General features: G+C 42.9%; 1 protein-coding gene across 1 annotated transcript in view; it reads right to left on the reverse strand.

Annotated features, from left to right (window-relative positions):
• The window catches only part of ADAM17 (ADAM metallopeptidase domain 17), a 170,617-nt gene extending 164,023 nt beyond the window's left edge, over positions 1 to 6,594 (reverse strand). Inside the window, exon 1 of the mRNA XM_033936709.1 lies at positions 6,395 to 6,594. Within this exon, the coding sequence (XP_033792600.1) occupies positions 6,395 to 6,491 (97 nt within the window). The 5' untranslated portion in view covers positions 6,492 to 6,594. The remainder of the gene's footprint in view (positions 1 to 6,394) is intronic.
• Between the last annotated feature and the right edge of the window lie 9,611 nt (positions 6,595 to 16,205).

A 16,205-nucleotide genomic window follows, 5' to 3' on the forward strand; every position in this document is an offset into this window, starting at 1 on the left:
TTGGTCTCCGTCTCCACCTGCTGGTCAGGGAGAGCTATTACCCATCAGTGAACTGTACCAGTGAACATAAGAACATAAGCAGTGCCTCCGCCGGGTCAGACCATAGGTCCATCCTGCCCGGCAGTCCGCTCCCGTGGCGGCCCAAACTGGTCACGACCTGTCTGTATCACCAGAAGAGGCTCCCTTGCCACCTTGGTTTCTCATTTAAGTCCTGTCTTCCTATCGAAGTCCTAACCTTCCGGTCTTGCACATGCACGACCTGGTTTGGTTTCTATACTCATTACTTGGTTAGCTTTCTATACTTGTGTTACATCCCAGCTCCTCCCTCAGTATCCCACGATCCCTTTAACCCTCAGGAATCCGTCCAATCCCTGTTTGAATCCCTGTACCGTACTCTGCCTGATCACTTCCTCCGGTAGCGCATTCCAAGTGTCCACGACCCTTTGGGTGAAAAAAAACTTCCTTGCATTTGTTTTGAACCTATCTCCCTTCAGTTTCTCCGAATGCCCCCTCGTATTCGCTGTCCCTTTCAGTCTGAAGAATCTGTCCCTATCCACCCTCTCTATGCCCCTCATGATCTTGAAGGTCTCTATCATATCTCCCCTGAGCCTCCTCTTCTCCAGAGAGAAGAGCCCCAGCCTATCCAACCTCTCGGCGTTTGGGCAGTGTTCCAGCCCTTTTACCATTTTCGTTGCTCTCCTTTGGACTCTCTCAAGTACCGCCATGTCCTTCTTGAGGTGCGGCGACCAATACTGAACGCAGTATTCCAGATGTGGACGCACCATCGCTCGATACAATGGCATGATGACTTCCCGTGTTCTGGTTGTTATGCCCTTCTTTATGATGCCCAGCATCCTGTTGGCTTTTTTCGAGGCTGCTGCGCACTGTGCAGATGGCTTCAGTGATGCATCCACCAGCACACCCAAGTCTCTCTTAAGTCTGCTGTCTCCCAACAATACCCCCTCCCCCCAATTTGTAGTTGAACAACGGGTTCTTTTTCCCTATATGCATGACCTTGCATTTGTCCACGTTAAAGCGCATTTGCCATTTGTTTGCCCAGTCTTCCAGCTTGTCCAGGTCCCTTTGTAGGTCCTCACACTCCTCCCTGGTCTTAACTCTGCCGCACAGTTTGGTATCGTCTGCAAATTTTATAACCTCGCACTTTGCCTCCTTTTCCAGGTCATTGATAAATATGTTAAAGAGTAACGGCCCCAGCACCGACCCCTGTGGCACACCGCTTGTGACTCCCTGCCAGTCAGAATATTGACCCTTTACTCCGACCCTCTGCAGTCTACCCGACAACCAGTGCTTGATCCATCTGTGCACATCCCCTCCCACCCCGTGGTTCCACAGCTTCTTAAGCAGCCTTTCATGTGGCATCTTGTCGAAAGCCTTTTGAAAATCGAGGTAAATGATGTCTATGGGTTCCCCATTGTCCACCCGACTGCTTATTCCCTCAAAGAAGTACAGAAGGTTCGTTAGGCACAACCGTCCCTTACAGAATCCGTGCTGGCTTGTTCTCAGTAGGCCATTCCTCTCGATGTGCTCGCAAATGCCGTCCTTGATCATAGCTTCCACCATCTTCCCTATAATTGAAGTCAGGCTCACCGGCCTGTAGTTCCTGGGGTCACCCCTCAATCCCTTCTTGAAGATAGGTGTGACATTCGCCAATTTCCAGTCCTCTGGTACCTCACCAGTTTTCAAGGATAGGTTGCAAACATGCTGGATTGTGCCCGCTATTTCTTGTCTTAGTTCCTTCAGAACCCTTGGGTGGATCCTGTCCGGGCCCAGTGATTTGCCGCATTTCAGCCTGTCTATCTGTTTGAGGACATCTTCCTTACTTACCTCTATGTGTTCCAATTTTTCATATATCAGTGAACTGTACCTGTCTGGAGAGATGCTAAAGAACTATTATTTTCATATGCTACTTAATTTTGATGATTGACTAATTAAAGGTACCTCTGAGGCAGATGTGAAAATATCTAAGCATACCATTCTATGGCAACCGAATCAAAACCAGAAAACAAAACAAACCAACTAAAAACAGGAAACACTCAAACTTACTACTAATCACAATCTCATATCAGCACACTGATGACAGTTTAACCACTTCTGTCCCATGCATACTCGTATATCAATACAAGATCTGTAAATAACAAGTTACTAAATTAACTAAATTTCCACCAGAGATGTAGGAGTGTGTGGCATAGTGGTTACAGCTACAGCCTTAGCACCCTGAGGCTGTAGCTGTAACCAGTACCCTGAGGCTGTGGGTTCAAACCCCATGCTGCTCCTTTTGACCCTGGGCAAGTCACTTAATCCTCCACTGTCCCAGGTACATTAGAAAGATTGTGAGCCTACCAGGATAGATAGGGGAAATGCTAAGAAGTACCTGTATGTAAACTGCTTTGAGTGTGGTTGCAAACCTACAAAGAGGCGGTATACAAGTCCCAATCCCTTATTCGAAGCATGGCTTAAAGAGACAAACAACCCAGAACTCTCTTATCTCTGCCTCACTAGATATAGCATTCTTCACTCACCCAGATCAGACAAACCAAGGGGGTTTAATTTACTCTAATTTACAAAAGGTTTTTTTTCCATATAACCGATTGATACTGCTAATTTACCAGGCTTAGAATACATGGTTTATTATTTATTTATCTTAAAAGTTTATCTCTAGGCAAAACTAATAGACCATACATTAAACATTTTGTATTCTCATCCCGGAAACTTTGTTGGGATGGGCCATGAGTGGAAGCTGTGGTAGGGGATGTGTTACTCACTTTTAGAAGGCACTTACTACCCAAAATGCCCCCCCAATTAAATATATTCAGGTTTGGGAGACTTTGTTGGGGCGGACTTTTCCTGCTCGATGGTGGGCCACTCTTTTCCAGCGCTTGCTGCGCCCCTCAATTGCTAGCTCTTTGGTGGAAAATGGATATAAGATGCTCTATCAATGGTATCTTACACCAGTTCACTTGCATCGTATTTACTCGCACGTCTCTGATTTGTGTTGGCGACAGTGTGGACAAAGAGGTACGTTTTTGCACATTTGGTGGGATTGCTCTAAAGTGGCCCCATATTGGACCATATTCAAAATTCTCACCTAAATTTTTCATAGACCTGTTCGGAAATCTATGGGCAGTGCTTTATTGCATATGCCGCATGGGGCGTTGCCGCGCTCCTGTCAGACCTTGGCTTTTCATGTGTTTGTAGCTAGCAGACTGTTGTTGGCTGCACAGTGGAAGCAGGTGCAACCGCCCACTCGGCAGCATTTATTGGGAAAATTAGCATTTATCTTTCGTATGTCTAAATTGACAGCTCTTATGCATAATCGCCTCTCCCAGTTTTTGAAGGTTTGGGATCCATATATCAAATGGTCATCGGCCTCCTAGTGGTCTCACCCAGCTATTTGGGTGGTTTCTTATTGGTTTTCTGCACACACACTTGGGTTGGGGGGTTGGGGAGGGAGGGGTGGTGGGAGGGATTGTAGATGGGTGGATTTTGTTCTGCCTTTGACTGTTTTGTCTCATACTGAAGAATCCCAGTATGACCTTTGGTGGGTGGGGGGGCAGTGAGTATCTGGGTGGTTGTTCGCATTATGATTTTGTATCTGTCTGCAATTTTTCAATAAACCTTTATATTTAAAAAAAAAACAAAAAAACATTTTGTATTCTCCTTCCCTTTTGCTTTCCTGTTTTAAATTGTAGTTCTTCCCCCTTACCCATTTGTGTTATGTGATTTTTTTTAAATCAATTTTTCATACCTCATCATCCAGGATCTACGACACAAACCTACTAATTCTTCCTTCATTCAAAGGAGTCAAATACAAAAGAATATATATGACTCACTATTCACCTATACAGCCATCAGAACATGGAACAGTCTCCCAACAACCATCAAGACAGAACTTCCTTGGCTTTTGAAAAAAAACTAAAAATCTACTTGTACAACAGACCTCATCAACTTGTATTTTAATCACTGCTGCTATCTCAAGAAACTACATCTAGGACACCGTATATATAGTACATCATGGAAAACTTCCAAAAAGATTACAATTGTGTCAGACCTTCCCAACACACTATTGTAAAACTTCAAAAATTTGTATTCAAAATGTCACTGTCATAATAATCCCCCATAATAATATGGGTCTCTTTACTTGTAAATCACCTTGAACCTATTCTGGATAACTGTGATACAGAAATTCAGATTAGATTAGAAGAGCAACCCCAAAATGCCTATTGTTATCATCCTATCTGCCGCAGAACCCATCTATCAGAAGAGGCACTATCAGAAGAGGCCTTCTCCAGCAGTTGGTTATAGAAATACAGATGAAGATCTAATTGGGGAATAGAAGTACCAGCAATAGTAGAATACAATCTTTATATAACATTGTATTCTAGAGATTAATACAGAATTCCCTATGAAGGTTGTTCACTTCTCCCTCCGAATCAGCGGTTTCAGCATCTGCGGATTCGGTTATTCACTCATAGGAAATGGCTGCCGAGAGACTACGGGAGCTCACAACAGCCATTTCCTATGAGTGATCTGCACGGGGCAGGAGCGTAGAAAGATCGCTCCTGCCCCGAAAGCCCACTAGACCAACAAGTAAGGTCTGGGAAGCCGAGAGGAAGGCAGGAGGGAGGCAGGGGTGGGTCAGAGCCTGCCAAGAAGTTATTCGTGGTTTTTCACACTTCGCGGTCCGGCTCTGCACCTAACCCCCATAGATACAGAGGGAGAAGTATAATCTGTAATACATTTTTCTTTAACTGTATTCAAAATCTTTCTTTGCAAGACCAACTCTGATAACTTCCATGCTACCTGTAATATCTAACAGCGTATCTAAACTTGTTTAAAAGCAGACTGAAAACCCACCTTTTTGACATAGCTTTCAATCCTTAACCCTATACCTCTGCCCTCCAACCCAGCCCGCTGACTGACCGTTCCACTTGACCGTTCCACTTGACTGTACCCATGACATCCTGTTTGCCTGTTTAGATTGTAAGCTCTTTCAAACAGGGACTGTTTCCTTATTCTTTGTGACTCTGTGCAGCGCTGCATGCATCTGGTAGCGCTATAGAAATAATTAACAGTAGTAGTAGTAGGATGGGTGCCCACGCCCATCTGGCCAATGGTGATCACACACTGTATGTTTTGATGTACAGTGGTACCTCAGAATCTGAACTTAATCTCTTCCAGAACCTCTTTCGAATTCCAAGACAATTTTTCCCACTGAAAATAATAAAAACTGGATTAATCTGTTACTTGGTCCCAAAATTCAGCAAGATTGGGCTCCCCAGGCATAGATGGCAAGATCGGGCCCCTGCCGGCACAGGAAGCAAGATCGGCAGCTGCAAGCAGTGTTCAGCCCAAAGCTTCCCTCTGACGCTCCAGGCGGAAACAGGAAGCTGCGTCAGAGGGGAAGCTTTGAAATGAGCAATGCTCGGATTCCAAAGCAGCTTTCAGATTCCGAGGCAAATTTTAATTAAAAAATAGTTCGCATTCCAAGTTGTTCGAGTTCTGGGGCGTTCGAATTCTGAGGTACCACTGTAATTGCTAAAGGCAAATGTGGACACACAAGGTTGAAAATTCTGGAGTTTTAAAATACACTTCTATATCCGCTGACGAAGGTCATTGTCTTCTTGGCCAATACATCCCTGGATTAGAATCTCACTTCCTATGTTTACAAGTGCTTTGTCTGCTTCCACATCACACAACTGTCATATGAAATCCTTTATCATTAAAGGCATTTAATCTATTTCAGTGAAATTATCTACTTTATGAAATTTTATTTTACAGTATTTACATTAATATGGGCTCCTTTTATAAAACAGCGGTACATGCACCAAAGTCCATTTACTTTCTATGGCTTCGGTGCATTTACCACAGCTTTATTAAAAGGGACCCCCCTATTTGTACTTATATAACTCAAGGAATTTATTTTTATTAATGCAGTCGCAGATATAGCGAGATTCATTGAATGACTTCTGTTTTCATTTCTTCCTAATACCCAAAATGAAAACGCCAGTACTGCTGCCCAAGACCCTTTATTATTTTAATTGATTTGACTCAGAATACAGCTTATTCTTTCTTGGTGTTATACAATTATCCAGGCTCGCTTCGCGAATTTTACTTAAGACATATCGAACACTAAGATCGTATTTCATTTGACACATACAGAGCACCCATGTTTAATATGTGTTATTTACTATTGGCAGTCCAAATGTACTTATATTCCATCCCCCCCCCCCCTTTCCAAAATACTGAAGGTAGCTACAGATAAGAAGACAAAACCCGGCCCTTTCCCTACCTAATTTTCCCACCCAGTTAAGCCCTTGGCAGATTTCCTGGGTCAGAGCCTGTTCACCCCGGGGCGCTTCTCACGTCTCCTTACCGTCTGTGCGACCCGCAGCGGGGGTCCGAGATCCTCGAGCCCCGGAGAGCTGCAAGAGAAGCAGCAACAGCCAGAGCCGGAGCCCGCGCGGCCGCATAACTCCTCGCCCGGAGCGGAAAACGGGTTTCAAGAGTCCAGCCCAGTTCGCGAGTAGAGCTTCCGGCCAAACACTCCAGGCTCCCACTGCACACGGAAGCGCTGCCCAGCGGAGAGGGGGGGGGGGGGGCGGGGCAGGAAGCAGCAACCAGCGAGACGTAACGGCAGGTGACTCGAAGTTCATGACGCCACCCTGCGGTCACTGTGTAGGAACTGGAGGTCTTTCGAGAGGCGGCTGGGAAAGGGAACGTTATGATTTCGTGTGTGTTGGGGGGGGGGGGGGGGGGGAAGAGCCAAGCGGCTGTGGTGGGATCCCTATTTCTTACATTACTAGTGTTTTAGCCCGTTACATTCGTTACAGTAACGGGTGCTAGAACAGCTCCACCTAGACCCTGACCCTGACTCTGACCCCACCTCTATCATGCCCGTACCCTGCCTTCCACTGATCCCAGTCCCACCACCTCACCTTTCACCATTTCCTTTGTACCCTTTTGGCCTTCCTGACAGGGTCTTTACTTACCCGAGGCGGCAGTAGTCCTGACGTACCAACCTTTCCTCCCTCAGTGCCCCAAAGCAGCAGTGGTCCTACCATTTATTTCTCTCTCCTCACCTCCTGCCTCTGCGGAGCTCTCGCAGCTCCTCCTCGTCGTCCTCCAGCCAGGCTTCAGCCATCTTCCGCCGCGGCCGACATCCGCCTCGGGGGATTCTCGCGCAAGCGCACTCCTACCTGCGGTGCCCTACAGCGTACAGAAAATGGGAGCACGCAGGTGGGAGTGCGCATGCGCGCTTAGGGCTTTATTATATTAGATTACACTCATTACCGTACTCATAGGACCAACTTTTCAAACGATAGGGGATGCTAAAACCCTCCTTGGACAGAGTAGCGGTACTATTACTGCCACTATTTATCACTTCTCTAAGCGCGGGAAGGGGTAAAACAGGGACCTTGCGGATCTAAACCCGCACGTCCTTAAAAATCTGAGGTCTGTGCCACTTTTGGTCTCAGCATAAATGATGGCTCTGACAGACCTCTATGACAATTTAGCTCTGACGGATCCTAATGCTTTTCCCTCCCTATGCTGAGACTAAGGGCTCCTTTTACGAAGCCGTGCTAGTGGTTTAACGCGCATAATAACGCATGCTAATTTGCCGGCCGTACTAGCCGCTACTGCCTCCTCTTGAGCAGGTGGTAGTTTTTCAGCTAGCGCAGGGGTTAGTGTGCGCTAAAAAGATGCATGCTATAAAGCTGTTAACACGTCTTCATAAAAGGAGCCCTAAAAGTGGCACAGACCTCAGGGGCAAAAGCTTTGCCACTTTTAGTCTCAGGAGGGACTTATCAGTTGAGTGACACTCACGGGGAGGGGGGGGGGGAACATAGGGGAAAATAAGTGAAGAGGGATAGTGAGGAGCAGCTTAGTGAATACATTTGTAAGTCAGTAAGAGGAGTTTGAATTGTATTCAGAAATGGAGGTGAAGCCAATGAAGTGACTTTAGGAGAAGGGTAACCTGAGTATAGGGGCTCTCACAGAATATGAGCCATGAAGCTAAATTCTAGACAGATTGAAGGGGAGAAAGATGGCAGAGCAGAAGTCCTGAGAGTAGCGAGTTGCAGTAATCTGAGCATGGAGGGAGAGAAAGAATGACACGCTGGATGGAAGGGGATAGAGGGTAGAGTTAGTGAAAGACTGGGGAATGAGAAATGTGGTGTGAGAGACAAGAGATAGAAAGCTGTAGGTAGACAGTAAAAGAAGGAAATTGAAGACTATAGAATAAATGAATGAAGAGAGAGAGAGAGAAAAATAAACTGAAGAACACTGAGAGGGAAAAAAAAACCAATGTTAGAGATGGATGTAGTAGAGGAAATGAAGACGACAGGAGGAGAGCGAAAAATGACAAATGAACACAAAACCCTGGTACGAGAGTTAAGAGAAGGCAGAGGAAAGCAGAGACTGAGATCAACATAATTAGAAAAGTAGAAAAAATTATTGTATTTTAAATTTTTAATAAAGTATAAAACTCACAACTGAAAGTCTGATATATCATAGGGAAGAGAGTGGGGCAGTGCAAGAAAGGATGGGGTGCAATTATAGCAGGCAACCACCTAGGGGAGGGGCAAAGCTAGGGGTAGGCTGGGGCAGAACTGGGGGTGTGACCATGCTTTTTTTTTTTTTTTTGTCTTCACAAATATGGTAACCCTAATTACACTAGCTCTGTCACAACATTCAAGAAGATGCTGGAGAAGCTTTACCCTGGAGAAGCGGAGACTGAGAGGGGACATGATAGAAACTTATAAAATCATGAAAGGCATAGAGAAGGTGGAGAGGGACAGATTCTTTAGACTAGCAGGGACAACTAAAACAAGAGGTCATTCAGAAAAACTGAGAGGAGACAGATTCATAACGAATGCAAGGAGGTTCTTCTTCACTCAGAGGGTGGTGGACACCTGGAACGCACTTCCCGGAGAGGTGATAGGACAGAGTACAATTCTGGGGTTCAAAAAGGGACTGGATGACTTCCTGGAAGCGAAGGGGATAACAGGGTACAGATAGAGGTTTACCTTACAGGACATTGAGCGAATAGGGTATGGATATTTTAGGTTAGGTAGGGAACACTTTCAGGTCGTGGACCTGGGGGGCCGCCGCGGGAGCGGACTGCCGGGCACGATGGACCCCTGGTCTGACCCGGCAGAGGCAACGCTTATGTTCTTATGCAATGGAATAGGATGAAAACTGACATTGTCTGAAAAGATATATCGAGTTAAAAAATTAGCAAAATTGGAGCAGGGTTAACATAAAAACATAAGAATTGCCGCTGCTGGGTCAGACCAGTGGTCCATCATGCCCAGCAGTCTGCTCATGCGGCGGCCCTTGCCCTAGCCCTACCTGCATACATTCCGGTTCAGTAGGAACTTGTCTAACTTTGTCTTGAATTCCTGGAGGGTATTTTCCCCATGAAATTCACACCTAAAATCATTATTCAAACAAACCAAAGTGCAAAAATGGCAATTTTGGGATTATTGAAGGGAGACCCAGGAGTACATGCAGGGACCTTTTTTTTCTCAATTCTTTATTCATTTTTTCATCTTACATCAAGTACACAATATTGCATCAATTGAATTGTACACATCACTTGAAATTCTTTCTATTATCATCTTAAATACATAAATTACCTCCCTCCACCACCTACCCTTCCCACAAATATTGTAATCAAAAATATCAAATATTACATTCATAATTATTGATTAAACCTTTACTATAACTACTTTAATATAACTATATACCACCCCCTGCCCATAATTATAATTGTACTTTCAGTGTAAAATGGCGTCTAATCATTACAATAAGTCATCAATGGCCCCCAAATCTTTTAAAAATTATTATAATTCCCTTTTTGTATGGCAATTGTTCTTTCCATTTTGTATATATGGCACAACAAATTCCACCAAAAGGTGTAATTAAGTCTAGTGTAATTTTTCCAATTCCTGGTGATATGTTGAATGGCAACTCCTGTCATTATCAATGAAAGTTTATTATTGCTTGATGAAATTTGACTTTTTATTCTCATTGACGTCCCAAATAGAATTGTATGATATGATAGAGCTGCATGGTTCTCTAATAAACAATTAATTTGAGACCAAATTGATTTCCAAAAGGCCATGATGCAGGGACAAAAGAATATTAAACGATCTAGAGTCCCTGCTTCCAGCTTACAATGCCAGCATCTATTAGACTTAAAGCTATCCAACTTTTGTAATCTAACTGGGGACCAAAATGCTCTGTCAGTGTTCTTCAACCTTTCTACACCTATGGACCGACAGAAATAAAATAATTATTTTGTGGACCGGCGGTTGAAGAACACTGGGCTACCTTTGTTGTCTCCCTCCCTCTATGCTATGCCTTATATAATAATAATAATTTATTTATATTGCCGCCATACTGGGAAAGGTTCTAAGTGGCTAACAACAGCAAAGCAATACATACAATTCTAATAATTACATCGAGATAAAATAAACATGTGAATAAAATGAATAAGAATGGAAAAATATGTTTAAAAAGCTCCCACTTGGCCATTTTATGCCTCCCCCAGCGTTATCTTCAGGCTGGCTCCCTCTTCTTCACTGGTGCAGTGCACAAAGCTGCGGGCAGCGTCTCCTTGCACGTCCCATGCCTCATCTGGAAGCCTTCCCTCTGCAATGTCAGAGAGGATTCCGATTCAGGAGGAAGAGGGAGCTGGCTCAAAGATAACGCTGCATCGTTGCACCGTGGACCGGCAGTTGAAGAACACTGTTTTGGGCCTGAGGCATGTGTTGGCCCTGTGGACTGGCACCAGTCCACGGACTGGTTGAAGAACACTGCTCTATGTAACAAAAAGAGCCAAGTTTGTCTCATAGATGCACATCTGTACATCTCATTCTCCAAGACCAAATTTGTGGCCATTGAGATGCAGAAATTTGATGTTTAATCACAATGCTCCAAATGTCTCTAAGACCAGTCTTTGGTTTTTTATTCATAAATCCAGATATCAATTTATACCACAGTGCGGCCTGGTGTCCCAAGAAATCCACCTGAAAGCATAAGAACTCCAAACTATACTGATTAAGATTTTTCCATTCAGGGAACCCCTCCTGAATAGCCTGCTTCAGCTGCAACCATTTAAAGCTTTGTGATTTGTTTAGACCATATTTTTTTTGCAACTTTGAAAAATCAAGCAGTTTTCCATTTAAAACATCATCATCTAGAATCTGTATACCTGCAATAATCCAAGCTCGCTCACCGACAAGGGGAAAGGATGGAGAGCAAGAAACAGCGTTATTCACTTTGTCAAATGTGACTCAGACAAGAGGTCATGGAATGAAGCTAAGAGGGGTCAAGGCCATGACAAATGTCAGAAAGTTCTGCTTCCCACAGCGAGTGGTGAACGCCTGGAACTCTCTCCCAGAGGATGTGGTAGAGGAAACCATCATTTTAAGATTTAAGGTAAAATTGGACGCACATCTTCTTGCAGGACACATTGAGGGATACATATAATTAAGGTATTCGCCCAGATAAACCTGGCTAAGCCTCCGCGTGCGTGGACCACCAGACTGGATGGACCCCAGGTCTGAGCCGGTGCAGGCATTTCTTATGTTCTTCCATACAATTTTAAAACCGCAAATTTGAATCTTGGAGTTTAGCCATAAAGGTTGATTTGTGTGTTGGGTTTGGAGTTAAATTGCTGACATAACGCAATGTTTTCCATGTATCCATCAATATTCTGTTCTCTTTATATTTTCTAGGCATCTTAACACTGAGAACATGAGATAGGTTTATAGGAAACACGAGTCGCCATTCCAAATACAACCAATCTGGTATATTTTCCATGAGCTCTGGGAGGACCCAATACATACTCTGATGTAAAATATAGGCTTGATGATACCTATAAAAGTTTGGAAAATTTACCCCACCCTCCGCAATTGGTTTCTGTAAAGATACTAAAGCAATTCTAGGCATTTTACCTAGCCAAACAAATTTTGAAAGAATACCATTCAACTTTTTATAAAAGGACCCCTAAAAAAAAAACTGGTATCATACTCATTTGATAACAAACCACAGCAATATCATCATTTTAATAGTCTGGATTCTCCCCCACCAGGAAAGATGTAAAGGATTCCATTGCTCATACATTTCTATTACTTTTTTTAATAAAAATTTTTCATTCTCTTTCATTGTGTCTTCCAGTGTATTTTTTATTCTAATACCTAAATACTTTAATCCATCTTCTTTCCATACAAATGAAAATGAATCAAATAAGCCTTTAGTACAATGTACATTAAATGGAAGAATTTCTGCCTTGCTCCAATTTATCTTATACTCTGAAAATTTTCCAAATTTCTCTATCAACTCAAGCAAGCATGGAATGGTAATTTCTGGATTTCTCAAATAAAGCAGTATATATCATCTGCATATGCAGAGATTTTATATTCCCAATCTGTACAAGGAATACCTTGTATCCCCTTTGCTTGTTGAATGGCTAATAACAAGAGTTCTAATACAATATCAAAAAGCAAAGGAGATAATGCACAGCCTTGTCTAGCACTTCTCTGCAAATTAAAATGCTCTGATAAATTATATTAATATATAATCTTGGAGCAGGGGAGCTATACAATGTCTGAATCATTTGTATAAATCCTGAACCTATACCAAACCAACCTAATGCTTGATAAATAAAAAAAAAGTCCATTCAACTCGTTCAAAAGCTTTCTCTGCATCCAAAGAGACGGAGAAAGCCGGATCATTCATGGCTTTTATTAAATTTAACATATGAAAAGCCAATCTGGTATTGCTAGAAGAATGTCCCTTAGCAACAAATACCGTTTGGTGCATATCAATAATAAAAGGGAAAGCCTTAGCCAAGCATAAAGCCAATATCTTAGCTAAAAGTTTTCCATCAACATTGATTAGCGAGATAGGCCTGTAGTTTGATACCAAAGTGGGATCTCTGTTTGGCTTTGGCAAAACGATTGTTAATGATTCTGCCATAGTACCTGTAATACAACCAGTTGAAACTGATATAAATTTAATAAATAAGGTAATAGGGTATTTTGAAATGATTTATAAAAATCTACTGTGAAACCATCACCACCTGGAGCGGATCCAACTCTAAGAGATTTCAATGCTGTTTCTAATTTTTTTAGTGATATAGGCTCCTCTAACCTTCTTTTTATATGTTCAGGAACCTTCGGTCCAATAATTAGATTCAAAAATTCTAAACCATCTTTTTCCCTATCTCCATAAGGCTCAAAAGAATATAGGTCCTTATAAAAATTTAGAAATTGACTTAAAATATTTTTCAATTTTAGTATGTATCTCTCCATTTTCATCCTTTATTGCAATAATTTTTGTTGTTCTTTTCTTTGCTTTAAGATAATTTACCAACAATCTTCCCACCTTAGTTGAGTTTCCATAATACAGTTTTTTGGGAAAACAAATCTTTCCTTGCAAATTTAGAAGATCTCATTATATTTACCTTTTGCTTTTAATAAAGCTTGTAGGGTACTTTGCTCCCACTTATCAACTAATTTAGTTTCCAAATGTTTAACCTTTTTCCAAATTATAAAATTGTTTAAGTTGTTTTCTAATATACGCCAACTATGAAATATTACCTCTCATGGTAGCCTTAAATGCATCCCATAACGTTTCTATGTTAATATCTTCTGAAGTATTAAGTTGAAGGAATTCAATCATTTTTAATTTAAATTCTTCAAGGAAATTTGAATCCGCAATCAATGTATTATCAAATCTCCATACAGACTTGCAATAATCTTGCTCATCAAACTGAAATTCAATCCATACACCACCATGATCAGATAAAATGATGGGATCTATGGCAGCTTTTGTCACTCACTGAACTATTTGATTAGAGACAAAAATATAACCTATTCTTGTAAAAGAATTATGGACTTGTGAACAAAAGGAAAATTCCTTATCATTAAAATGAAGTATACGCCATATATCTATTAAATTACAAGATTGTGCCAAATTATCTAACCCTAATGACTTCATAATTTTACTTGGATTTTTATCCAATAATGGATCCATTACAGCATTGAAATAAGAACATAAGAAATGCCTCCGCTGGGTCAGACCCGAGGTCCATCACGCCCAGTAGTCCGCTCACGCGGCAGCCCAACAGGTCCAGGACCTGTGCAGTAATCCTCTATCTATACCCCTCTATCCCCTTTTCCAGCAGGAAATTGTCCAATCCTTTCTTAAACCCCAGTACCGTATTCTGCCCTATAACGTCCTCTGGAAGCGCATTCCAGGTGTCCACCACACGTTGGGTAAAGAAGAACTTCCTAGCATTCGTTTTGAATCTGTCCCCTTTCAACTTTTCCGAATGCCCTCTTGTTTTTTATTTTCTGAAAGTTTGAAGAATCTATCCTTCTCTACTCTCTCTATGCCCTTCATGATCTTGTAAGTCTCTATCATATCCCCTCTAAGTCTTCTCTTCTCCAGGGAAAAGAGACCCAGTTTCTCCAATCTCTCAGCGTATGAAAGATTTTCCATCCCCTTAATCAGACGTGTCACTCTCCTCTGAACTCTCTCGAGTAACGCCATATCCTTCTTAAGGTACGGTGACCAATATTGGACGCAGTACTCTAGATGCAGATGCACCATTGCCCGGTACAGCGGCAGGATAACTTCTTTTGTTCTGGTTGTAATACCCTTCTTGATTATACCTAGCATTCTATTCGTTCTCTTAGCGGCCGCTGCGCACTGTGCCATCGGCTTCATTGTCATGTCCACCATTACCCCCAAGTCCCTTTCTTGGGTACTCTCATTCAATAACATCCCTCCCATCGTATAATTGTACCTTGGGTTTCTGCTTCCCACATGCAATACTTTACACTTCTCAACATTGAACTTCATCTGCCATCTCTCTGCCCATTCCCCTAGTTTGTCCAAGTCCCTTTGCAATTCTGCGCAGTCCTCCTTTGTCTGAGCTCCACTAAATAGTTTGGTGTCGTCTGCAAATTTTATTATCTCACACTTCGTTCCTGTTTCTAAATCATTTATGAATATATTAAAAAGCAGCAGCCCGAGCCCTGTGGAACACCACTTGTGACCTTCCTCCAGTCTCTGAGTAGTGGCCCTTCACCCCTACCCTCTGTTTCCTACCCTCTAACCAGTTTCTGATCCATCTATGCACGTCTCCGTCCACCCCATGGTTCTTCAGTTTCCGGAGTAGACGTTCATGAGGCACCTTGTCAAAGGCTTTCTGGAAATCTAGGTATATGATGTCTATGGGGTCTCCTCTGTCCATCTGTTTGTTAATTCCCTCAAAGAAGTGCAATAATTTGGTCAGGCACGATCTGCCCCTGAAGAAACCATGTTGGCTGGTTATCAAAAGTTCATTTTTTTCAAAATGATCATCGATGTTTTCTTTTATCAGTGCTTCCACCATTTTCCCCAGAACCGAGGTCAGACTCACCAGTCTGCAGTTTCCCGGGTCACCTCTTGATCCCTTTTTAAAGATGGGCGTAACGTTGGACTAGTAGTTATTGTAAATTCTTTAAAAATTCCATTTGATTCATATTTGGGGCATATACATTGAACAGTTCCAGAGTAGTATTTCCCATGCTCATTCTTACATGTACCCACCTACCCAAAGGATCCAAATCAATCAGCTGAAAATTAGCTGTACATTTTTTATTAATATGGCAACTCCAGCTTTCTTGCCAACTGCAGGGGCAAAAAAATTTTGGCGTACCCAACCCCCTTCCATTTTCTTTATTCCATCATTGAAAGGTGCGTCTCCTGAATAAACAGCATTTTGTTGCTTTAGGACAGTGTTTTTCAACCGCTGTTCCGCGGCACACTAGTGTGCCGCGAGATGTTGCCTGGTGTGCCGTACGGTCAGGGCCGCCATCAGGGCAGTACCACCAGTCTAGGGAGAGGGGCGGTCCGCCCCACGTGAACAGGAGAGAGCTGGACGGGGGACCCGCCAAGTTCAATACATCTCGAGCCTCGAGGCTCGTCTTCTGTTCCTGCCTGCCCTGCAGCTAACATATAGCCGATCGCAAGCGTTCCCCGATGTCAGCGCTGACGTCGGAGGGAGGGCTTAAGCAAAGCCTGCCCTCTGACGTCAGCACTGACGTCGGAGAATACTTCCGTTCGGCTATTTGTGCGCGGCAGGGCAGGCAGGAAGCAGAAGACAAGCCTTGCGGCTTGAGCTT

This window comes from Geotrypetes seraphini, chromosome 3 (assembly GCF_902459505.1).
Source record: "Geotrypetes seraphini chromosome 3, aGeoSer1.1, whole genome shotgun sequence".
Lineage (NCBI taxonomy): Eukaryota > Metazoa > Chordata > Amphibia > Gymnophiona > Dermophiidae > Geotrypetes > Geotrypetes seraphini.